This window comes from Cottoperca gobio, chromosome 16 (assembly GCF_900634415.1).
Source record: "Cottoperca gobio chromosome 16, fCotGob3.1, whole genome shotgun sequence".
Taxonomy (NCBI): domain Eukaryota; kingdom Metazoa; phylum Chordata; class Actinopteri; order Perciformes; family Bovichtidae; genus Cottoperca; species Cottoperca gobio.
The window spans coordinates 17,950,706-17,976,467 of record NC_041370.1 but is presented as its reverse complement, the minus strand read 5'-3'; the positions used below and the strand labels follow the sequence as shown (position 1 = coordinate 17,976,467).

The following is a 25,762-nucleotide window of genomic DNA, read 5'->3' as shown; positions in this document are numbered from 1 at the left end:
AGGAGAGGAGAGAACTAAAAAGTGCAAAAAAGTCAAAAGTCCAACACATTAATTATAAATGGAGAGACGTCGACTCCAAAGTTCAGAAACTCAGGCGAAAATATCCACGTTTTTTAAACACACGGCCTGAATCAGCAGAAGTGATGCAGATGTTAGCTCTGCATGTGTTAGCTCTACTGATGTTAGCTCTACAGGTGTTAGCTCTGCTGGTGTTAGCTCTACTGATGTTAGCTCTGCTGATGTTAGCTCTGCTGATGTTAGCTCTGCAGGTGTTAGCTCTACTGATGTTAGCTCTGCAGGTGTTAGCTCTGCATGTGTTAGCTCTACTGATGTTAGCTCTACAGGTGTTAGCTCTGCAGGTGTTAGCTCTACTGATGTTAGCTCTGCTGATGTTAGCTCTGCAGGTGTTAGCTCTACTGATGTTAGCTCTGCTGATGTTAGCTATGCAGATGTTAGCTCTACTGATGTTAGCTCTGCAGGTGTTAGCTCTACTGATGTTAGCTCTGCTGATGATGTAGCTCTGCTGATGTTGCCATGTCCGACCAGAGCGGTAGTGTTTTAACATGAATTCCAATTAGTTTTATTCATGGTGTATCCTTGGAATAACATTAATGCTTTCGAGCAGTGGCGGCTGAGGGGCACGGCGCTTGTTTTTGTTTTTCAAGCAGCACTTTATCGCTCAGCAAAATAAAAATAAAAGTCTAAAAACACACAATGTTAACTTTATTCAAATGCACGTGACTCATCCTTTCAGCTCGTGCAGTTTGGCATGTTTCGTGCTGTAATGCAGCTCGAGAGCCTTTTTCATGACCGCAAGCGTCCACACAAACACTGGCCTTTTACTTCCACACAGAAATAATCGTTCGTCCATTTCCTGGAACATTCCGCATCCACCTTTCTCTTTGTTACACTCGCCATGCTGCGTTCGCTGATGTCAATGACCGTCTCATTTAATATTGAAGTTTTTGACATGACGTGACCACGTGATGACACGTTCCGCTCGTGTTGTGTTCATGGACCCTTGGCCAGGAAAAACAATCAGTCGCCGGTTATATTCTATATTTGACTAGATTTGTATTCATTTTTTTGGGGTAGATTTTTTGCGTGTGTCTATGAATTACCTCGCGGGCCGTACACACAAACGCTCCCCAAAGACATGTGAACGCCCCCCTTTCTAAAATATTGCTTCCAGCGCCCCCCGACTTCCTCTGAACGCCCCCTGGGGGGCGCTACCGCCCCCGTTGAGAACCCCTGTAATACATGAACAGGTACAGCTGCTTTTTGGCAATAATTGCACAATACCGACATTGTATTGCATTGTAACTAATTAACTGTCACACTATTATGTGTGTAATTGTTCCTGGTTAGCTTCAGAATGTTCACAGTTATGTAACTAAAACATACATAACTCTAATATCTTATGTTGACTCTAACATCAAATGAATCTCCCTATAGTCTGTGTTAAAAGTATGAGACATGTCGACAACAAAACCCTGATTATGGAGACACAGACTGCATTAGACACTTCGTCAACTGAGGGTTAACAAGGTCTATCTGCACTTTGATGAGTTTTGAGAAAAACGCATTTGAAAATTCAACAGTTCATAAGTTGGACACTATAAAACCAATTCCAACTAATTTTGACATATCACATGCTACACACTAGGTAGTGAAATTAAGACTATTTGGGCCATCCAATTAAGTGCGTATTATGGCTAGAAACTAAACAAATTTTGCAGATAGACCTTTGTGGTTCCGAAATTGTTGGAAAACCAGAGTCCCAAGGGTCTATCTGGCATTTCCCCACCTGAAAATTGAAAATGTAACCCTCAACTGTATTTTATGCAACTTAGCTTCATTTTAAGTTCTAAAAATGTTTACACAAGTTCCACGTGGCAGGAAACTTAAAAGTGAAAATTATATTTGCTAATAAATCTGAATTTGTAAGACTTTTTATTAAACTATTAATGATCTTAACTTGAACTACTATCTACTAGATTACATACATATAAAACAGTTGGCAGCAAAACGTTTTGAATAAGTTATTCCTGTGCTTAAAATGATCACGTGATTCATTTCCCGCCCTGCTATTGGTTGTCAGCAGATAGACCTTTGTGATACTAACATTATGCTTGAACATGTGGAGATAGACCTTTGTAGATCTCACTGACTCAGCAAATATCTACAAAATCTGCATAAATTAGTGATGCAGATAGACCCTGTTAACTTTAAAGCCATTTGAGACATAGACCTCAAATTTGTCCAATTTGTCAGATAGACCTTGTTAACCCTCAGTTGACGACTTGTTGCTGCTCTGTACAAACTTGTTTGCTTAAAAGCTTTCCTTTTAAACCTTTTTCCAAGGATACATCTCGACACTCATGTGGGAGTGTGTTCTTGAACACAAATAGAAATAAAGTGAGAAAGCCTAAAAAATTACTTATCTAAAGAAAACCTACTGACCCTGTAAAGTGTGACCCATGCACACTTTACACTTTTACATGTTTTACTTGTTCAAGGTTCATTACATGGCATGGCTCTATTATGATTGCTATATGGGACAAAACCAAGAAGGCTAAAGAGAACATAACCTCTCAACTAAAGTCTTCTATGTCAAATTGTTTTATTATCTGCTATCACACGACTGAAAAGGCCTCGTAAAATGGCAAAAATACATATATCTCTTGTTGGAACACAGACATCTAAAACAGCTCTGTACTGTACATTTTCTGCAGAATCCATGGGTTTCCAAAAATACCCTAAAACAACAATGTTTTTTTTCCAGAGAGAAAAGCTGAATCCTCTCTTGACAAGCATGTTCTATGCATTATCAATGGTTAAGCTCGGCCCCCATGGTGATAAAACATTTTCTACACATGAGAGACAATGTTGGCTGTCAGCTGCTTAAAAGACATGTTAAAATTGGAGCTATGGTTCTTGGAAACACAGACAATATAAATAATGAACAACGGCTAGAAAAAAAGAGAGGCAATTACAGAGAGAGCTGGGAATGTAACTGATCTTTCCATTGAGACATAAATGGACAGAGATCGATGGACGGAGCTTCAGTACATGTAAATATTTACAGCCTGCTGAGTCAATACAGTGAGAGGCGGGGTGAGTGAATTTAAGGACAAACAGAAACTCAGAGAAACAAGGACTGATTGGGCAAAAAAACAGGAAAGCAATTCAACATGCCCGCACTGAGAGTCACACACGCACACAGACACACACACACACACGCACACACACACACGCACACACACACACACACGCTCATGCACAGCCCACCATGATAATGGTGACATTTGCAGGGTGCCAGTGGTTGTGTGCGGCTGGCTGATGGCCATAGCGATGGCCTTTAGAAGAGTGACAGGCCAAAATTACCATTAAGAGCCAGCTGTATTAACCCTCCATTATACATACACCACACACACGGTTCACTGCCATCTAATACTGCTCTATTTGACTTCAATAGCCTAATAACGTCTGTGTTGGAAAGATTTGATTGCTCTCTCTTTCTCCTCTGCTCACCTATCTATCCCTCTCTCATCTACTCCTTCCTGAATTTTCTGCTCTCAGCAGCCGGGTGCTCTCCACCTCCTTCTCCACCTCTGTCTCCTCCTCCTTTGCTTTTATCAATCCTGTCATCTCTCCTCTTCGCTTATCTATTTCCATTCCCATCTTTCGCACTTTCTTCTGTCTTTCTTGGTATAAAATACAAAATACACATCAAATCCTGGACAGGCAGCCATGTTGTTCTTCATTCACAGCAATCAAGCCATATTTGTTTGCTTACAGCCTACATTTCGACAATCATATCAGCAAGTCCTGTTTTTAACATTAAAAAATTCAAGATTAGATCAATTTTCAGTTTTTAAGGCACATAAATTGGCTTACAGTACATATCTTAGTTTACTACTGAAATTGTATTTTAACAAAGCAAAAAGCAATCAACCAGTGGCTCCAACTACACCAAAATGTTGAATGAAATCACCTCTTTGATTAGCCTATCAATAATGTTTTTGTATTATATGTTGTATTTTATTAGTTTATTTTATTCCTGTATTTTTGCTTTTATTGTTTTGTGTAAAGAACTTTTCTAATTGACAGATGTACAAGCTTTTCCTAACAATACTGGCCTTGACAGCAGGGGATAGACAGGCAGGGAGGTAACAGGACAGACATACAGACAGACAGACAGACAGAAAAATAGACAGGCTGATACTCTACATGCTGCAGTATTTACGTGTGCGTAACGTCAAGGTGGGAGAGGGAGAGTGTGCATACCCTAGGTTCACATGTGTATTTGTATATACAGTATGTGTGTGTGTGTGTGTGTGTGTGTGTGTGTGTGTGTGTGTGTGTGTGTGTGTGTGTGTGTGTGTGTGTGTCATATGTGCTCGTATCTCAGACTTTGTGTATGTATGCAATCTGTGCGCACATGTGTGTGTTATCAGGGTAGTGCAGACTGTGCTGTCCAGCGGTGTGTGAGATGAGACAGAACGAACGATTTACCACCATGAAACACTAAGCAGACCATTAAACACACACACACACACACACACACACACACACACACACACACACACACACACACACAGAGACATCCTTTCCAGCTACAGACACACACTTGCACTCTTATCTGTTCTACTACACACACATACATGCACGCTCACATACTCATATTTAGCAGCAGTGTTATCAGAGGTCACCATAGGTCCATATCTTGGCCAGGGGCAAGCACTCGGGCTCGTATGATGTCAGGCATATCTGCAGATGGAAAACTAACCAGCCAGACCCACCACTCAGCCTCACACAGTACACACTCAAACACCGCACTTCGCTAATACTGAGTTAGGACCCAATAATGGCTCTGTGAAGAAACTCTTTTTGCCCCCAACACCCCCCCCCCCCCCCACACCCTTCAACAGGCAGGCAGGTCAGGAGCCGGGTCAACTGCAGAGAGCAATGTGGAGCCAGTGTCCAGCCCAAGAATAAGGATACAACTGATATTACGATATTTTTCATATCAAAAGTTAATTATTGCCTTTGCACAAATGATTTAGACTGAGTGCGCCTTCTGCAGCACATCTCCAGATTCCTTTGAGTGTTTTTGTTCAGCATTAATGCGAGAAGCAACGTGGGCCTTTTCATTTTGCATGATGCAAACTCAACATGTCATAAACTATGAATCTGAGAACCGCACTGGGAACAGAAGCAAGAACTGAACGATGTTCATTAAAACTGCCACAACTTGAACAAAAACAAGGCCAGCGCGACCACAAGAAGACTACTTCTCTGCTAAAATCATTTAATCATCAATCAATAATTTTGCCTGTATGTAGAAGTATTTGAAAAATAGGCAGTAACCTCACCTTCGGAAAGAAGTTCTCCAGTGAGATTAAATGATGTCCCTATTTTACTACATCGTAAAATAATATTAATGATGATGAATATTTAACCACAGTGTTTGCCATGATGTTAGCATATTCAAAAGAAGAATTTATTTGTGCTTCAAAATCTCACATTTTTGAGCTTTAATATTTATTTTGTTTCCGTTAAATCAACCTATAATGTTATCATGCTTTTTTCAGTGTACCACACTATTTAAAGGTTCAGCCACACCCCAGATACGATTATAATAGAGACTACAGATTTGGGGGCCAGAAGTTTGAAGGACGTGGGCATTTCCAGACTTAGGAGGGTCTTTGATGTGAGAAGATGATGTTATTTGTATCGTGGGTGGTGTAGGATCCACTAGAGCCTAGAAAAGGTACTTGAAAAGCGCAGACGTCCGCTAAGGCCAAATGCCCTATCTCGCAATGTTAACGAAAGAGTGAAATAATTTGTGTATCCGCCCCGTGATTCGGATCCGCGGCAAAATTTAATAGGTTCTTCCGTGGCCCATGCTACACCCTTCCACCAAGTTTCATGGAAATCGGGCTGAAAAACAAAGAAACCGAAAAAAAACTCCATGGCGGAGGTAATAAATGTCAGCCAGCTTCAGACGCCTTGGCACAAACACTGATGGAGAAAAATAAACAAATACAAATAATGAGGCTGTATCTGTACAGTATATCTAGGTTGGAGGCTATTTGGCTCGCTACTTGTATTGGCATTATCAGCAACGCCTCTGTTACAATCCCAACAGAAACAGACTGATACAATAGGCTGAGATAACAAAACAAGCCGAGCAGGGGAATAGATCCATTATGATAAACCATTATGGCCTAAAGTGGTGTTCCACTTTCCTTTATAGGTTCAAGGCATTGAAGGTGACACAATTTACTCAGATTGCAAATCTAAATAATTTCTCTCCTTACATCAACCACACCAAAGTCCTAAATGGAAAAATAATATAATCAGTTCTGCTTTCTTACCAGGTAATCAGATAGATATCCTTAAGAACTAATTTATAATTATTTTTTTTGGGAGAGAGAGCAAGGTAGAACTAAACGAATCAGCGGCAGAAGCTTTTTAAAAAGGATGCATGAGACAAATTAAATCCCTATTCCCTAAAAAGTTTCTCATGACAAACTCCTGGCAACCCAAGGGTTTTGTTTATTTTGGGTATGATGCCAAAAATACGAGCTAGATACACACAGATCAAGTCTGAATATTATTCAAATGAATTTCCCAATCTCAAGTGACTTGTTTTACTCAAACTTAAAACATACACTTTCTAGACAAATTTACAAAAGTGCTTTTTTGTTGGCAGTTCAGATCTCACAGACTGCTCCTCCAGGCAACAGCTCACCTTTATTGTGCGTTCTGCATCCAAATGTTGTGTCGTAGCTACTTGTAATTATCAGATAGATTAGTTATTATTGATCAAGAGACTTCTCTTGATCAATCATTATTCTTTATCATCGCCCCAATACACAGACCAGCTCTACAGACTCACATGTAAATACACACACATACTCTTAATTGAAAAAAATGAACAAGATTACTAAAAATAAAGAACAGATCGGGAAAGGGGTTGTTAAATTATTGAATAAAATAGTTAAAAATCTATTTAGGTCTCCAGAGAAACTCCTTGCCTGCTGATATTTGTTTTGTTCCACTCGTTCTGTTTTTATTGCCGAACTACCCCAGGCCAAACCATCACAAGTGTCTAGCAGGGGGGTTGGGGAAGCAGCCAAGTTGAAGCAAGACTCTGTTGCTGCTTTCCCAGATTTATATTCAGCAGCCATTTTCTGATATGGCTACCCAGAATGCAGCCTGCACTGTTCACTCTCTCTCTCTCTCTCTCTCTCTCTCTCTCTCTCTCTCTCTCTCTCTCTCTCTCTCTCTCTCTCTCTCTCTCTCTCTCTCTCTCTATCATCACACTCTTCATTATCACTGTCCCCTCCACAAGAGAGTAAAGGAAGAGGAGCAGGGGGTGGGTGGTGGTGGAGGGTTACGAGGGAGGAAAGTGGAAAGACGGAAAAGGTGAGAGACAGAGAGAGAAAATGACAGATTGAGAGAGAGAAAGTGAGAGAGAGAGAGAGAGAGAGAGAGAGAGAGAGAGAGAGAGAGAGTGGTACAGAGAGCTGTAGCGATCTGCTGAAATATTCATGTTGGTGCCAGCAGCTTTTCCATTCCCCGCTCAGCAGGGGGCTGCTGTTTGATACATCCATCGCTCTCTCTCTCTCTCTCTCTCTCTCTCTCTCTCTCTCTCTCTCTCTCTCTCTCTCTCTCTCGCTCTCTTTGCTTGCCCCCATTCTCCTCTCCCATCTCTCCCTCTGTCTCTTAACTAGTAAGGTTTATAGATAGTAAATGCAAATCAAGAGATGGAGGGCTGATCTCTTCTCCAACTCGGACAAAGCAGTACTGCTTCTCGGACTTGAAAAAAAGAAGGCTTTCTCATGTTCCATAATTTCACCAAAAACAAATCTTTTAGAAGTCAAAGCCTCTGCACACATTGCATGCTAATTAATTGTCTTAGAGAAAATAAATCCCCAAATAAACAACATTTAGACCATCGACTGTATATAAAGGAGTAGACACTATAACCAGGGGTGGATCATACTGTTTATACCAGGCTGCTGGCTATCACTTAAATATTTCTGGGTGTTTGCTGAACATTGTGGGCAATCAATGAGCCGGACTGCTGTGCGGGAATACTGAATTTATTTATTCATGAATTTTGCATCATATAATGATTATCTTGATTTGTCAGGTATTTAATTCACTGGATTATATTTCATCCATAAAAAAAGCTTCTCTATAGATTTTAAATGTCTTATACTATGACATATATTTATATCCCAATATAGAATGACATATAGCATGATTTGGGATTTCACCCACTTCAATCAGCTGTCAGTTTAATATCATTTGAAAATAATCAATCAATAAATAGTTACAAAATAAAAATAAATCCTGCAATGTCAGATCCCATTTCAAATACATAAGCTGCATAACCAATATTAGAAGAGTGAAACAATACTTCTATTGAATATACAATATACCTACCTATCCATGACGTCTAAAGAATTGAAGATTTTATTCATTTTAAACAACATCAGCTCACGCTCTCTTACATCCCCAGTAGTCATTCTCTCAGGTGAAAGCAGCCACGGCTTCTCCTCAACATTTCCTAGTTTGGGGCATGCATTTATTATTATGTAGTGAGCTCCACCCTCAAATAGCTACAAGCAAGTTTAACATCACATTTATTTATTGAGAAATTACTTTTACCAATCACATATGGGAAGCAACATAAGAAGACAATAAAATATAGTACCAATATATAATAACAGGTATGAGCTTTGGGGAAATGTTGTCTTTATGACATAAAACAAGCTAACAAGAAAATTAAGCTGAAGTTGAGGACAGAAGAATGTAAGTATGAGAACACAAAAGGCTGGTAAGAGAGAATAGAAAGACATTTAAAGATGTCTGACATAACAATGAAAACGTTGGTTAAATGAGAATATTTGGTGTCCCATAGCTCACATTAGGCCTGTAACTTTAATATTTTCTCGATTCATTGATTAGTTTGTTCTATAAAATATCAGAATATGGTGAAAAATGCCCAAAGCCCAAGATGACGTCCTCAATTGTCTTGTTTTTTCCACAACTTCAAAGATATGCAGTTTACTGCACATTAAAGAAGCTCGAATCAGAGAATTTTAATGAAATTACTCAAAGCGATCAATTGAATATCGAAAATAGTTGCCGATTAATTGATTAATCGATTAATCTTTGTAGTTCCAGTCCACATATTTTAAGAAATAGTCACTGGGCTCTGATACATGTTGAACAATATTTATTTTCTCTCACTACAAGTTTAACTGGAAATGTTTAGTGTCAGATGATCTAAACACTGTTCCAGAGGCCTTTCCACACAGCACAGGCAGCAATCCAAGGGAAACAGTGCTGAAGATGAAAAAAACAGCAGCTGAAGTCTCAGAGGGCGAGGTTGTGCCTTTCGGTGAACAACCGCATCATTTTATTTAGAACTGATGTCAGGGCTGGTGGTTAAACAGGGAGGGGCTGCCTGCATGGTTACACTGGGTATGTGCATGACGCATGTATATGTGTGTGTAAGTGTGTGTGTGTGTGTGTGTGTGTGTGTGTGTGTGTGTGTGTGTGTGTGTGTGTGTGTGTGTGTGCGCGTGCGTGCGTGAGTGTGTGGTTGCATTTAACCAGCACATGTGTTGGGGGATGTGGCAGATGTTGCAGAGGCAAGGATTAGTGTGTGTGTGTGTGTGTGTGTGTGTGTGTGTGTGTGTGTGTGTGTGTGTGTGTGTGTGTGTGTGTGTGTGTGTTTGTTTGTGTGTTTATGTGTGTCTTTAAGTGTGTGCAAAAATATCTTCTCCACAGCAGGAAGCCACAGTGGCCAATTACAGTGCAGCATCTGGGCTTGCACACTTTTATTAGTGTGTGTGTGTGTGTGTGTGTGTGTGTGTGTGTGTGTGTGTGTGTGTGTGTGTGTGTGTGTGTGTGTGCGCGTGCGCGTGTGTGTGTGTGTGTGTGTGTGTGTGTGTGTGTGTGTGTGTGTGTGTGTGTATGTATAGAGGGGATGGGGAGGTTCAGGCGGAGTTCAGGTTATTTACATCTTAGTATGTAGAGTTTCAGTAAATGGTGCATTGTGTGTGTGTGTGTGTGTGTGTGTGTGTGTGTGTGTGTGTGTGTGTGTGTGCGTGTGTGTGTGTGTGTGTGTGTGTGTGTGTGTGTGTGGTGAGGCTTTGTGTCACAGCAGCAGAATCTAAACACTCACCACGAAGAAGAAGACAGAACAGGGGAGAGAGAATTATAGGGAAGGAAAGAAGAGTAAAATACAGTGTAGCAATGAAGACAATGGTGAGAAACAACATTTTAAGTAAGGGAGGTCAGGGGAGAAGAACTCAATAAAAGCTCTGTCATTTCCAGTAGAGATGTGATGCCTCGCTCTTTTTCCTCTCCACACTCTCAGAAAATAAGGAATAGAGTGACAGCACAACCCCCAGCAACAAAATGTACAACTGCACACTTTTTGGTCTGTTGCATAATTCCCTCTGGAGACTGGGGAAAATCATTTTATTTTTAACTTTTCAATTAAATCACTTGATTACTTGGCTGACTGAATACCTGTTCTGAAAGATTGTTAGCCACTGCTAGGCCTGGGTTCAATTTCATTTCATTTAAATGAATTAAGTAAACACAGGAAGTACAATACTACAGAAAAAAGTTTATGTTTTTTCTTTCAAAATAAATATTTAGTTTTCTTACTTTCGGTATGATTATGATTCTGTCGTTTGTTTGTTTGGGGCACTAGATAGATTTGAACTCTTAGGTCCTGATTGTGTTTAAAGCATAATAACATACAATTCTAAGGTTAACAATAACATGAATAGGCCAAATAAAATCTGTGTCAACCCTTATTATTATTATTATTATTATTATTATTACTATTATTATTATTATTATTATTATTATTATTATTATTATTATTATTATTATTATTATTATTATTATTATCATTAGTTAAATGATAAAATATCTTGAACAAGGCCAAGGGGAGAGTGTGTGTGCAAACATTACAAAATCAGGGAAATAACCATTAATGACCTTTGTGCTTCTAAGCCTTTGTGGTAGTTCAGGTAGTTAAAGGAGAAACCCATATTTTATTTAGTCGCAGAGACAATAGAGCATTATAATTACTCTGGAGAATCTAAGGAAGCGGCTACGGCACTAGTTTATTGATGAGTGGAAAAGCCTGCTGTATTACGATTAGGACTATGTGAGATCATCCACCAGATATTCATTGATATGATCCATCCCACTAATACCTGTATGTTCATGATGAGAGGATTTTCTGGTATTAAAAGATGTTCTTCCTATTCACTGGTACATTTTGTAATCTAATGTACATGTTCCCCCAACATCTGATGAAAATATCAAAGCTTCGGGTCATTTTGAAAAACATGAAACTTTAACTTCAGACAGCTAAAATAATTCATTCATGCAGCCAGTTCTTCGGTTGACATCATGCCACAAGTGAAATCTCATCATGTTGTTATGAAGGCTACAGTGGGGACAAATAATGGCACCAGATGATATAAGAGAATATAGTGAAGAGTCATGGAGCTTTACAGTAGGTGGAGCAGGAAGTACAGGAGGACAAGGGGGTAGTAGAGCAATATGGAGATATATTCAATGAGCAAGAAAGCTCACAAATAACTTTAAAGCAACTTCTATTGACCATGTCATCAATCAAAGCTTTCCCATGCGTGCGGCTTAAGAGAGAGTCCACTATTCATACGTTCACAGCACACAGATTTTGCAGAGCACACCTATGTAAAAAGCTTGCTTAGTGTGGGTTGCATAATTTAAGAAAGTGTATGTAAGTGCACTTTATGGGTCACTCATAACACATGTGATGATTGTTCCCCTTTCTTTCTGTACAGTAGAAACATGAATACATCTTGGTATTCCTGTCAGACTAAAACACTACATGACAATATTTCATATATGGGAGATATAACTTGTATATATTATAATGAAAATATAATTAAACTAAAATCATAAAAGCCAATAATCATCTCAATCAGAATATTCCACAAAACAATGCACAACAAATGAGGATTATTAATAAAAATCATTTTCATTGAGTCATTTATGGAATTATATTACCAATTAACCTTCCAAACAAAAACACACACACATAATATAGAATACAATGTACAGAGTCGGACAAAGGGAATTCCTGAATGTGTAAAACTGAAAACTTTCTGAATGTGATCACGTTCAATCTGTGACAAAATAATTAAGAATGTGCTCTGACATTAGTAAATGACATTGAGATTGTGTTTTCGTTTTTTAATTAATAGAATGAAAGGGAAATGACCCTAGTCCTGCTGTGATAATTAGCTGTTAGACAGCTCATATAGAACATCTATTGGTCTCAAAGAAAGACTAATGTCTCCGGGTACAAGCTGCCAATCCCACACACTGAAATGGCAATTTCTATTTTTTCCTGTTTTATTGTACTGGCAACATGTAGCCACTGGCCAGCACACGGAAGACAAGAACAGCAGTCCTGTTGGTTGAGTTAATGGAGAGAGAGAGTAATACAGAGTATAGATTACTGCAGTGGATATATTGCTGTACAGAGCAGAATGTGCTCAGCAGGGCAGAATTAGCCTATCAAGTAGCATAAGATAAAATACCCAGTCAGATAATGCATGGCCCAGGCTATTGACTGCAGCAGAGCACCACAAAGCATCTTAATGTGAAGATTATTGGTCTATTTGTTTGTTCATTAAAAGGCTTGCTGGCTTTTTTGCCATTTGATATTTGTAATAACATTTATAGTCACATAGTTGTTTGTTAAGTTATGTCCAATCAGAGTTACTGCTAAAACTGCCGTATAATCTTAAAAAACAAAGGAAATGAGAATCAGTTTTATTATAATGTTCTAATCTGGTATACTCTATTATGTTATGAAGGGAGAAACAGCACATGCACAGCTATCAAATGTCCATGTAACACAGCACAATCAGTCATCCAAGTTTCTGGGAGGCGTAATGTACACCTGCTTGTGTAGGGAGTAAGCATTCAGCTAATGAGTTAAATCAGCCATGTTATTATGACCGTAGTGTTGCCTTCTCCTCATTAGCAGCAAAAATAAAGAATAAATGTGTGAAAATAGCAATTTACACGTCCACAGAGGCGACAGTTAACCCGCCCAACACCTTGTTGGCCTCAACCTTGCGTCTTTTGTCCCTGTACTCTACTTTTGTCCATGTCCTCTGAAGTGAGGTTTACGTGTGTAACTACTGCCCCCCAGCGGTCAAAGGTGCTCACTGCCTCCATAGCTGCACTGCAGCACGGGCACACACTTGATGTAGTACAGGGTTTTATTTAAGTAAAACAAAATCTTTATTCTCACCTGGTGGCAAGAAATTAATTAATGCAGCAACAAGGTCTCAGCATGATTTCCTTCTTAAAGCCTCCCTCCACTCAAAAATGTGTTTTGTAACCCACTCTGATGTTTGACCTTCACTGTGCAGAATGAATATAGTATGTGCAGAGCTGAGTAGAAGGCTGTTTCCCCATGCATCTGCTAAAGGGGGAAAGTTTCTCTCTCACCTTGAATCTCAGTTTAACACATGTAACCTACATATTTGTATAACGTATAATAATATTGTCAAAAATAGTTATATTACAACTAGTTTGGAGTAAATCATGGACCAATGTGCAATTTACACAAGTGTGATGTGTAAACTTAAACCTGAACTTTAAATACTGAACTTTTCAACAAGGAATAACCATATCAGACACAAAGTGGTATTCAAGGCAGACTATTTGCATTTGTGAAAAACACAGAGGGGATCTATAAATTGATCTGCATTGGTTTCAGTTAACTGAAACAGCTGACTGCAGATTACAACTTTACATCACGTAGTGTAGTTGTTTCTGCCTTTTCTGACGCAGACTTCACAATTTTTGCACAACCTTCAGTGCACACATACGCACACAACGCGACGTTGACTAGCAACGTTGACGATCTCCTCTGGACAGAGTGACAACCATCATGAGAATGTTAGCATTAGCATGTTAGCCAGACCTAACATGCACCTGTTAAATTGTAAGTAACATGTTTGATTTTGGTCAGTTAGCGTGATAGCCGGGTCAATAATCAATACATGTAGATGCAACCATTTACACTATGACGAGTTACAATAATGCTAAACTCAACCCTTAAACGTAATTCTTCATTCTCTTTGTATTGTATCGTATTATATTATGTTACATTTTTTTTGACCTACAAACTGCAGCACCCTTCACCCTTCCTGACACTCGGCCAATGAATGTCGCTGACACACCAGCAGCTTTAGATAGACAGACAGGCAGGCAGACAGGCAGACAGGCAGGCAGACAGCAGACAGGCAGACAGACAGGACAGGCAGACAGGCAGGCAGGCAAGCAGACAGGCAGACAGCAGGCAGACAGGCAGGCAGGCAGACAGGCAGACAGACAGACAGACAGGCAGGCAGGCAGACAGGCAGGCAGACAGGCAGACAGACAGCAGACAGACAGACAGGCAGACAGACAGGCAGCAGCAGGCAGGCAGACAGGCAGACAGACAGACAGACAGGCAGGCAGGCAGGCAGGCAGACAGGCAGACAGGCAGGCAGACAGGCAGACAGGCAGACAGACAGACATACAGACAGACATACAGACAGACATACAGACAGACAGGCAGACAGACAGGCAGGCAGACAGGCAGACAGGCAGGCAGACAGGCAGGTGAACAGACCCACCAGCAGGTTCTTCTCTGCTGAATCTGCTGATTTATCTCCTATTTGTTTGGTTTTACTCATTAAGGGAAAAGTAAAAAATAAAGATGCTGGTTTTTAAACTCACCTATGTATGCTACACAAAAAACTTAAAAATTATAGTTAATTCACATCATCCTCGAAACTAACCTTACTTTTTGTCTGTTCCTGTTTGTCTTCTGGGTTTCTTCTTTCTGATGATGTCGCTCTGTTTTAGCAGCCATCTATCTATTAGATATTAAAGCTTTCTCAATGCACCACAGAAATAAATTGTTCACTGTTGTGCATTACATACGTCAAGCGAGACTGAATCTCTGCTAAATGATTTTCATGGTATAGCAGAAAACAATGACAGCCTGGAATGTAGCATATCAAGCTAAATGATCAATAATTGTTGTTAGGGGGCTAAAACATGCAAAAGTCTGAGTAGCGCTACTTTGATCCCTCACACTGACACCTCTTCTTACTCTTGCCTATCAGCATCATTTATCTTTAGTAGCAGAACTGTCATTGCAGTGTGTCTTCTTGCCTAAGCTGTGAATCCCTCTGAAGGGACTGTCAACTCAATATCGCTCCTATTTATTGTCACCTCTGCACCAGTCCAAATGTGTAATGTATCATCTTGGCTGCTATAGCATTTATTACATCACCACACAATACAATTATAAAAAAAACAGAACAATTAACCTAGCAGATAACTAAATCGTTTTCTCTCTTTTTAGTAGCAACTTGGCTCCACAATATAAATGTATTAACTTTGAAATACCCAACATACGTATGCGAGCTGATACAGTATTCGTCCGTTCAGATAAGGGTGTCCTTGTTGGATTCCGGGACAGGAACACAACTTCCTCTGCAACAGCAACAACCCAACTGAGAGCACACAGACTGTCTGCGTCAGTGCACCATGGACAGAGCCACTGTGGTGTCGGCCAGCAGGAGTCCCTCAGCACCAGAATGCAACATCTCAACCTCCACCTTGGCCTTCGACCGGCACTTCACCACAACTGCCACAGGAAAACTCCACCTGGCTGAGATAGTAAGTGTGAATATAGATTTTAAGAATATTGTTTGAAGACTGTATCATTAGATAATGCTCAGCAGTTCGGAAATGGCCCGATCACAACAGATGATAAGAACTATTGGAACAACTAATTATAAATACATTTATATTTATATTTGTTTGTGTTAGAAAAAAGAGATTAATTAATTACTATGCTTTTGTTATAAATTAATCTGAAAGGCATGTAAGTTATAACTATTTATATATACTAGTTATACTTTGTTTGTGGTAAGACTGTATTTATTAGAGTTAAAGAGAAACCAGCAGAAATATTTTTCTTTTTCTTTGGTTGTGAAACAGGAAGGGTGGGTTTGGAATAGTGTTCGGAGGAACGAGATTTACTTCGTCAGCACAAGACTTTGATTGAGTTGAGATGAGGCACGTTGGGTGTTTGGAATTTGGAAATAAATCATGGAACAACAAATGAATGGCACGTAATTTCATATAAACAAAAGTGACATGAAACACTTCTTTTTGTTGTGGTTTTTAGTTTGATTATTTTTAATTTTCTATTGCCAAAGTTGTGCATTAACTGCCTCAAAATGATACATCTCGTGTCCCATATTCAGGACCTGAAAAGATTTATCTGGTGAGGGGTTTGAAGCTTTAACCTGAATGTATTTCGTAGAAAGAAGAATCGTGCCAAATGTGTTCTTCACTCAGTGTAGATGGATATAATAATGTGCTTAAGTCAGTGGAAAAATACCTGTGTCATACCTCATTTGCATTTCCTCTCTTCTTGTTTCTAGTTTTATCTTTCACTTCGCTTTACCTTTTATTTCCTTCTTTCACTCTGAAGTAAATAATCAATAAATCCCCTCCCCTCCTCTCCTCCAGGTGTGTGGTATGTTGGTGTGGATTTTGGTAGGGGGTACAGAGTATTTTCATTTCTCTGCTCTCTGCTGGGTGATGTTTGTCGCCATTGTGTGCTGGGTTCTGACAATTTGTCTGTTTCTAATTTACCTCACTGGAGCTCACAACAGGATACCACAGGTGCCCTGGACTATACTGGTAACACACATACACACACACACACACACACACACACACACACACACACACACACACACACACACACACACACACACACACACACACACACACACACACAACTCAGTTTTCTGCTTTTGCTTTGTATTTTAAAAGAAACTGAAACGGCTTTTTCTATTTATCGGTTTCTCTTTTAGCCGCTGTGTTTGAACTGCAGTGCTGCACCTCTGTACCTGGTGACAGCAGTAGTAGATGCTCTCTCAGTCAACCAGGCCAACAGGGGGAGACACAACTACAACTGCTGGGCAGCATCTGCAGTAAGAAAACTCCTTTCAATATGACCTGTTGAGAGAAAGGTTCATCCTAAATGAAAGTTTTTATTACTATATATGCATGAAAAAACACTGATGTGTGTAGGTCCACATTACACACAACAAGACAAGAGCAGCCCAGTGTCAGAAAAGAACTGAAGTGCAGGCTGTTTCCATGAGCAGAGGACAACATATCCTACCGGAGTGAATCTCCAAAAACACGATCCTACATTTCTCATAATGCAACAACATTTTTGTCTTTAATAAATTATTTCACTGAGGCTTATCTTTCAAACTCGGAAACTTGGAAAGCTCGCTTTAGAGCCTCAGAAAACATTATGTAACTGATGTCACAGGCCATGCAGTGTCCTTGTGTGTAAAATCGGTGGAATAGTCCTTCAAGTGACTTTTAGGAGAGCATTTTTTTAATTTGAATTATTATCATTGGTATTTCTTCAGTATAACTGCATTCCTAAAATCATGGAGTGTTTTTTGAAACAGCATTTATACAATCACTTAAAAATATAAAATATAATAAAATGACACAGGACACAGTGAAACCAAATCAAAAATGTTTCCAATTACTTTTGTTGGTTATAGTCAAAATCAGGTTGCGCTGCTGAAATTTGGTCTCATGATTAGGGATTCACGGATCAAACTATTTTTCTCCTGATAAGGTGTTTGCTGATTGGACACCAGTGTTTTCTTTTTCCCTAACTTTGAAATATGTATACCTCAGTGTGGAACTCACTGGAATCACATTTATGTATCGTACTATGAGGCACAGAACACAGAATTGTGATATTGACAAAGAAACAAAAAGTATCACTTAGTTAAAAGCAAAATACTTCTGTAGTTTTATTTTGTTAGTTGAGACCAAAGGCTTTCAGACAATTAGCAGCTTGCCTGTAATAATAATAATAATAATAATAATAATAATAATAATAATAATAATAATAATAATAATAATAATAATAATAATAATAATAATAATAATAATAAGCTTTATTTGTATAGCACCGTTCATACAAGAATTGCAGCCCAAAGTGCTTCACAGTAAAAACATAACAATTAGTACAGATTAGACAGAATAAGAGCATTTACAGTACAATCATCTCAGTGTTGATGTAAATGAGTCTGAAGTTGTCACGGTCCCATCTGTATCCCGAGTGTTTTCCTGTCCATGTTTTCCCTGTCTCTTTGTGTGTGTGTATGTGGCATGGGCACGGTCAAAGACTTCAGTAGCTGATATCATCTGCTCACCTGTCTACAATCAACTGCTTGTCGCTTAACTCCTGCCTGCCTGCCTGCCTGCCTGCCTGCCTGCCTGCCTGCCTGCCTGCCTGCCTGCCTGCCTGCCTGCCTGCCTGCCTGCCTGCCTGCCTGCCTGCCTGCCTGCCTGCCTGCCTGCCCCAGGCCTGCCTGCCTGCCTGCTGTACCATTATTCTCTCACCATCTGCCTACTGGAGAGTATTGTATAAATAAACTATTTAAACTTACTCCGTTTCCAGAGTCTAGTGGCCTGGGTCTCCTCTGGACGTACCCATAACAAAAGTACCATTATAAAAATAGCAGAATTAAACTGTAGTTTTACACTGTAAAGGCATTAGCTGTGTGTTATGCGGACACTTACATTTAACTTGGATTTGGGGCGAGTGGATTATGGTTGATTTTTTTGAGTTAAGAGTGGAATAGTTTTAAGACATTGAATAAATTGACTTTTCTTCTCATTGTCTCCCTGCCCCTCCCTTATTTTCCCATGACCCATGTTCTTCTTTCTTTTCTTTACCTTCCACACTTTTCAGTTCTTTGCATTTCTGACCACACTGTGCTATGCGGGAAGCAGTTACCTGAGCTACTGTACCTGGAAAACTCCAGAAGAAGGAGAATAGTTTGTTACTCGCTGTTTGAAGGCAACAATGTTCAGACTTTTTCTGAAAAACGAGTCTGATGGAGATCTAACTTCGGAGCAAATTAAAACTCGTAGAAAAATTATGAGATGGAATACCTTTGTTGCATGTTATATGTTTAGCAGGAAGACATAGAGGCAGAGAGGTATCTAGAATGCATCTACACTTGTGCTCTCAACATACTTATGTGTAACTAAATAAAGTTGAGCTCTTTGAGGATACAAGTCAGTAAATGTACAATGACAAAAATATGTTTTTGTATGTTTCCTGTATGTTTAAGGTTGCATGTACTGTAGTGTCACAAACATGAACACATGACACACGTCTACAATCCTGCAGCCAGTAACATTTTATGTCAAGTAAATCTAAGTGAATTTTCTCTTTGGTGTTGGAAAAAACAACAAGACACTCACAAATAAGAATGAGACATTGAGTATTACTTTGTGTGATGGAAGACCAGAGTATACTTATTGAAATTTCCTTACCTTAAATTTTTGTCAAATGTTTTTCTTTGTGATATTTACAAACAACCAAATTGCTTTTATATTGCTTTTATTTTTTTAATTAAATTTTGCACAATAGTCCCAAGTTCCCAACAGGTAAAGAGGCCAACATTGTACCTTACATGAAATACAAATGTAAGTTGAATGCTACAAAATGTAACATGGTTCAGATCTAACATCTCTCCAAACACATTAAAATCACAGTATTTTGCATAACATAATGTTGTCCTTATAGTTAGCATTCCTCAAAATACATGAGGTATTGATTAAAGGCATTGCTTTGTTTCCTTCAATGTTGCATATGTGTAAAATGCTTTTACTGAAAGCTCCTTCATTTGAATGTATTGTCAATGTATTGCGTGCTTAACTTTGTTCCATAAACACATTTCTCCAGAGGTATTGAAACATAAATTGATATAATAATATCACATTAAAAGAATAATAGACTATGTCATTTCATAATGGATACATAAGGTTGATCATTCCCAGTTCCTGTTTTTTAATCAGACATTGGTAGTGCTGTTGTCTGGATTGTCAAAGTGTTCCCAGTGAGCTGCGATGGATGTAATCCCTGCAGTATTGTAGCGGCCACTCAGCAGTGAGAGCTCTGTGTCCGGGTGAGCCGCGTAGAAGTTAAAGGAGAACTGGAAGACAGCATCAAAAATGAATACATGACCATGAGTATAAGTATTGATAATTTCAGAGGTGAAATGTAAGTACATTTACTCAAGTACACATTTGAGGTTCCTTTAATTTAATTGAGCCATTTCTCTTTATGTTACTATCCACTTCTACTCCACTATATTGAGACAAATAGTGCACGTTTCACTTTACTACATTTGTCTGACAGCTTTAGGTACTTTACAAATTGATTTTGTAATTTACAATTTTTGTAACTTAAGTAAAAGTAAGTATGATTTGTCAATGCTGGACTTTTACTTGTAACATAGTATTTTCACAGTGTGATATTAGTACTTTTAGTAAACAATCTGAATACTTCTGCCACTACTAAATAATTATGACAAATACGAAGGGTAGAAGCTCTTTACTTGTACTGGCTGGCCAACAATCAGAGACCGCCCTCTGGAGGTCACAAATATCAGCTGATAGATGTAGTTGCTGTTGTGGTATTTCCCAGAGACCTGAAACATGACCATATGAGCACATTAACAGTTAGTACATGTAGTTAGTCTTGATAAGTAAACTAATTATGTGTTTTTTATTTTATGTAATGATAGATGAATATAGCGTGACATGAATTACAGTGCATTACTAATTTAAAACTAAGAAAAATTCTACTCTTAATACTTATTGTATACTTGTACTAATACTTATATGACCTGTATGAGAAAATACATGTAAAATAATAATATAAAAATATTTATGAATGTCAATAAATATAAAAATTACATTGTCTTACCAAAAATATTCAATTACACAGAAAAAACAATAGCAAACTAATATTTTAGTATTATAAAATCTCTGACCTGAACAATGACCTCTCCGACAAATAGGATCAGCTCGTGTGGATTGCCAACTACACGACCAACCCTGTTACTCCAAATGTAACCATATCTCAGCTGGAGACTGTAAGGACAGACACAGGAGAGAGGAAACACACGATTAAACACTACCATTCATATATACAAGAAGATGTGGTTATTATTTAGCTTGTTATTGCATGTGTAAGAACAAGTAGACTAGACAATAGAGCAAATGCATAGAAATCAAATCAATGGGACGTGAAGGGGGTTGAACCTTATGGTTTGCTTTAAAAAAAGAAAATTAAAAAAAAGAAATTGCCTCCCCAGCTTGATTAAACTTTCAATGGACCCTCCCTTTCACAATAATATCTAAAATAAATAACAGCATTGAATTTCTGACTCTCCCTTCAACTAAAACATAAATACATAACCCTTTCCCCTTTTTTGACCTCCTAATAATTTCCGTACAGTCCTTAACACATCTGGACAAGAAGGAGGACAGACTGACCCGGTGATGTAAGAGCCCTGAATCTCCCAGAGCCTGACCCCGGTGAGCCTTTCGTTTCCTTTTTCTATGGAGAAGGAAGTGCCACTACCACTTCCAACAGCAGGTGAGAAGGAGGAGTGACTCGTGGGAGCTGGAGAGGTAAAAACAAAGTTATTATGTGATGGACAAGAGGAAGCTACTGCTTAACCATTTAATATACAAAGATCATATTAGAATCTAGACATTTGGGGGAAAAGTGAAACAGGTGGGTTTTAAATCTTACAAGCCAGGCAGCTGGCGCAGAGCGCAACAATGAACAGGAAGGAAAACATGCTCGTGTGTGAAGTCGTCAACACTGGAATCACAAACCAATTCATTAAATATCATCACATAATGATCAACATATCTTTAGACATAAAACCAACATTTTGACTACTGAAAACGACATTTGTCTTTTACAAGCAGCAGCTCAATAATCTGTGCATGACCTAAAGTGTAAATAATGATAGAGGAATTGAAATATAAATAATCAGTGCCAGTAACTACAGTAATATGCTAATAAAGTTGATCAATTGTCAAAACTGCAGGAAACAGATGCTCAAACTCACCTGCAGAACTAGACCTCCTGAAACCTGCTTGAGCCCTGAGCAAAGGATGAGATGATGATACAGGCACTAGTGTAGTGGCACTTATATATGTTTACCTCCCTCCCTCCCTTACCACACACACACACACACACACACACACACACACACACACACACACACACACACACACACACACACACACACGTACATTCCTACTTGATGGCCTCTGACAGCTGAACAATAGGCTGAAGGCGTGATACCTAAAAAAATGTTTGGAACATTACTCAGGAAAGGTCATACCTCTTGCATCTGTCCTTTAGGGTATACAACCAGTTTGGTTGTCAAAGACAAAGCCTTCAAGACCCTCAAAGCTCGTTTCACCTCAGGCCCTATTCTCCAAATGCCTGACGCTGGACGGCAGTTTGTGGTGGAGGTGGATGCTTCGGATGTAGGAGTTGGAGCGGTGCTTTCCCAACGAGCAGCAGAGGATGGCAAGATGCACCCCTGTGCCTTTTACTCCCGTAGACTGACTCCAGCAGAATTCAACTACGACATCGGCAACCGCGAGCTACTGGCCGTCAAGCTCACCCTCAAGGAGTGGCGCCACTGGTTGGAGGGGTCTAAAGTTCCGTTTGTGGTCTGGACAGACCATAAAAACCTGGAGTATATCCAGACAGCCAGGAGGCTGAACTCCCGCCAGTGTCGGTGGTCATTATTCTTCACCCGTTTTAACTTCACGCTCTCCTACCGTCCTGGCTCCCGCAATATCAAGCCCGACGCACTCTCCAGGATGTTTCAGAAGGATGAGGCATCCAATGAGGAGTCGACAACCATCCTCCCAAGCCCCTGTGTTGTTGCTGCCTTGACCTGGGACATTGAGGAGCAGGTCAGAGAAGCCACCCGGAACCAGCCGAGCCCCAGTGCATGCCCCTCTAACCGTCTCTTTGTCCCAGCAGATCTGAGGTCTCAGGTGATTCAGTGGGGGCACGACTCTCGCCTGGCCTGTCACCCCGGAATCACACGCACCCTCCATCTGCTCTCCCAACGTTTCTGGTGGCCGTTGATGAGGAAAGATATCCAGGAGTTTGTTAGAGCTTGCCCCACTTGCAACCAGCACAAGACCCCCAGTCAGCCCCCAGCTGGGTTACTCCAGCCTCTGCCAGTGCCCATGCGACCCTGGTCCCATATCTCCCTGGACTTCGTTACGGGCCTTCCGCAATCTGAAGGAAACACTGTCGTCCTCACCATCGTTGACCGCTTCAGTAAAATGACCCACTTCGTGCCCCTCCCAAAGCTGCCAACTGCAAAGGAGACCGCCCGGGTGGTCTTGCAACATGTGTTTCGAGTCCATGGTCTGCCCAGGGATATTGTGTCAGACCGAGGCCCTCAATTCTCTGCGGCCTTCTGGAAGGAATTCTGCAACCTTCTTGGGGCCACCGCCAGTCTGTCATCGGGATTCAACCCACAGTCGAATGGTCAAACGGAGCGCATGAACCAGGAGCTGGAGAAGGCACTGAGGTGTGTGACCTCACGCAACCCCCGTGCTTGGGCCCAACATCTTCTCTGGGTAGAATATGCCCACAACTCACTCACCAGTTCTGCCAGGAGATGGGAGAGGGAGATGCTACCTGTCCCTCTGCGCTCGCCTATGCCCGCCGCTGCCGCCGCACATGGGACCAGGCTCGCGCCACACTCCTGAAGTCCAGTGCAAGCTATGCTATCGGAGCTAACCGGAGGAGGATCCCAGCACCAGTTTACCATGTCGGACAGAAGGTCTGGTTGTCGGCTCGAGATATACCACTGCAGGTGGAGTCGCAGAAACTGGCGCCTCGCTTCATTGGACCCTTTCCCATACAGAGGGTCATCAGCCCTACGGCAGTCCGACTACTGCTACCCAAGACCATGAAGGTACATCCCACCTTCCATGTCTCCAATCTCAGACCTGTACATGAGAGCCCACTGGTCCCAGCAGCACCACCGCCTCCTCCTCCGCGCTTCCTCGACGGTGGCCCCGTCTACACGGTCCGGCGACTGCTCCGCTCTCGACGAAGGGGTAGGGGCATCCAATATCTGGTGGACTGGGAGGGTTATGGTCCTGAAGAGAGGTCTTGGGTTCCCGCTGGAAGAATTGTGGATCCGGCCCTCATCACTGAATTCCATCGCCAACACCCTGACCAGCCATCTCTCCGACGGGGTCGGCGCAGGTCTTCTTGCCATGTAGATCCACTTCCAGGCCCTGCTGCCCCTGCTCCGGTGTCTAGTCCTGACCCTGAACCTGGTTCTGAGCTGGGGCCCTCGGATGTCGAGTCTTCTGATGGAGACGGTGCCGCTGGAGGATATGGACTCTGACCGCTCAGAGGAATTCTGACCCTCCGCCGGCTCCCCCTCCTCCCGCCCGGCTTGGTGGTGTTTCTTGGGGACTTCTGGAGCCGTCCCTTGGGGGGGGGGGGGGTCCTGTCATGAGCCCTCTCCCTGCCTGGTAACACTACTAATTGTTTTCAATTACCTCCACCTGTCTCTGCTCCACCCTCGTTAACTTACCAGCTGCACTGCATTTACCACTCATCATGCCCTGTATAGAAAGCCCTGTTTTTCAGTCCACACTTGTCAGATCATCTGCAAGCCTACATCGGAAGTCTGCCTGCCTGCCTGTCTGCTTTCAACTCTGACTCCTGATCTGTGATCTGTTACTACTACTCTGATCTCCAGCCCCGGTAAACCCGACTTGCCTTCCGCCTTACGACTACGAGTTTAGAATATCCCTGAACTGTACTACTGCCGTGCCTCATTCGGTCCTGTTGTGTGTGTGTGTGTGTGTGTGTGTGTGTGTGTGTGTGTGTGTGTTTCAATAAAACCTTGATCTCGAAATTGCGCTCCTGGGTCCTCGTCTGTCTGTCCTGACACTATCTGCAGATGAATATCAAGGGATATGATTGAAATCTTAAGAGTAGCTACTAAATGGACCTCGAGGTGTTTCATTAACACATTTTTTACATTTGTCTGAGTGCTGACTTGTATGCCAAATAAAATAAAGAATTGTATAAATACAAACAAAATATGAAGACTGAAATGTCAAGATGTTTTTTCCCCTGTGCAAGTTAACATATTCTGTGTCACACACTTTACAATAACAAAACTTCCTGTTTTCAGAATGTGTATCGATGAACTGAAATAATAATAACATTAAACCGAAATCATTATGCCCAAACAGATCTCACATGCTTCTTTTTTATCTTTGAGTTAGTTATCTTTTTCTAAACACATTTGTTCAGATGCTGTTACTTTTCTGTGTCCTTTTTATGTTTTGTAAATCAATGACATCTGTTGTTGCCTTTGTCCAAAGTGTCTACATGTGTTTGCACAAATTGATAAATGGAGCGTAAAAAAAAGAAATAACTCATAATAATAATAAAACAAATTCCCAAACAACAATCACGGCAGTTGTTGTTTTACCTCCCTCACCACACACACACACACACACACACACACGTACATTCGTACTTGATGGCCTCTGACAGCTGAACAATAGAAGGCGTGATACCTAAAAAAATGTTTGGAACATCACTCAGGAAAGGTCATACCTCTTGCATCTGTCCTTTAGGGTATACAACCAGTTTGGTTTATTCGGCCTCTCTTCAATCAGTGTCTCATACTTTGCTACGCCATTAAGT

At 40.6% G+C, this 25,762-nt stretch overlaps 2 protein-coding genes across 2 annotated transcripts; one reads left to right on the top strand and one right to left on the bottom strand.

The window, feature by feature from the left end:
* The first annotated feature begins 15,594 nt into the window (after window positions 1-15,594).
* Window positions 15,595-19,826, top strand: cmtm8b (CKLF-like MARVEL transmembrane domain containing 8b). The gene is made up of 4 exons (XM_029451970.1): window positions 15,595-15,795; window positions 16,657-16,830; window positions 17,007-17,126; window positions 18,926-19,826. The coding sequence occupies exons 1-4, from the start codon at window positions 15,664-15,666 to the stop codon at window positions 19,010-19,012; spliced, it is 513 nt and encodes a 170-aa protein (XP_029307830.1). The 5' UTR covers window positions 15,595-15,663; the 3' UTR covers window positions 19,013-19,826.
* A 210-nt stretch (window positions 19,827-20,036) lies between these two features.
* Window positions 20,037-24,999, bottom strand: LOC115021071 (zymogen granule membrane protein 16-like). The gene is made up of 7 exons (XM_029451201.1): window positions 24,947-24,999; window positions 22,113-22,147; window positions 21,788-21,859; window positions 21,526-21,655; window positions 21,021-21,120; window positions 20,583-20,675; window positions 20,037-20,177 (listed from the first exon to the last, which is right to left on the bottom strand). Exons 3-7 carry the CDS (start codon window positions 21,834-21,836, stop codon window positions 20,037-20,039), a joined length of 513 nt encoding a protein of 170 aa, XP_029307061.1. The 5' UTR covers window positions 21,837-21,859; window positions 22,113-22,147; window positions 24,947-24,999.
* Between the last annotated feature and the right edge of the window lie 763 nt (window positions 25,000-25,762).

Excerpts from the sequence above, each read along its gene's own strand:
- cmtm8b (XM_029451970.1), top strand. The coding sequence starts at position 15,664 with ATGGACAGAGCCACTGTGGTGTCGGCCAGCAGGAGTCCCTCAGCACCA. Across the intron at positions 15,796-16,656 it reads AACTCCACCTGGCTGAGATA|GTGTGTGGTATGTTGGTGTG; the intron begins GTAAGTGTGAAT and ends CCTCTCCTCCAG. Across the intron at positions 17,127-18,925 it reads ACTGCTGGGCAGCATCTGCA|TTCTTTGCATTTCTGACCAC; the intron begins GTAAGAAAACTC and ends CACACTTTTCAG.
- LOC115021071 (XM_029451201.1), bottom strand. The coding sequence starts at position 21,836 with ATGTTTTCCTTCCTGTTCATTGTTGCGCTCTGCGCCAGCTGCCTGGCT. Across the intron at positions 21,121-21,525 it reads CAGGGCTCTTACATCACCGG|TCTCCAGCTGAGATATGGTT; the intron begins GTCAGTCTGTCC and ends CTGTCCTTACAG. Across the intron at positions 20,178-20,582 it reads TTGTTGGCCAGCCAGTACAA|TTCTCCTTTAACTTCTACGC; the intron begins GTAAAGAGCTTC and ends GCTGTCTTCCAG.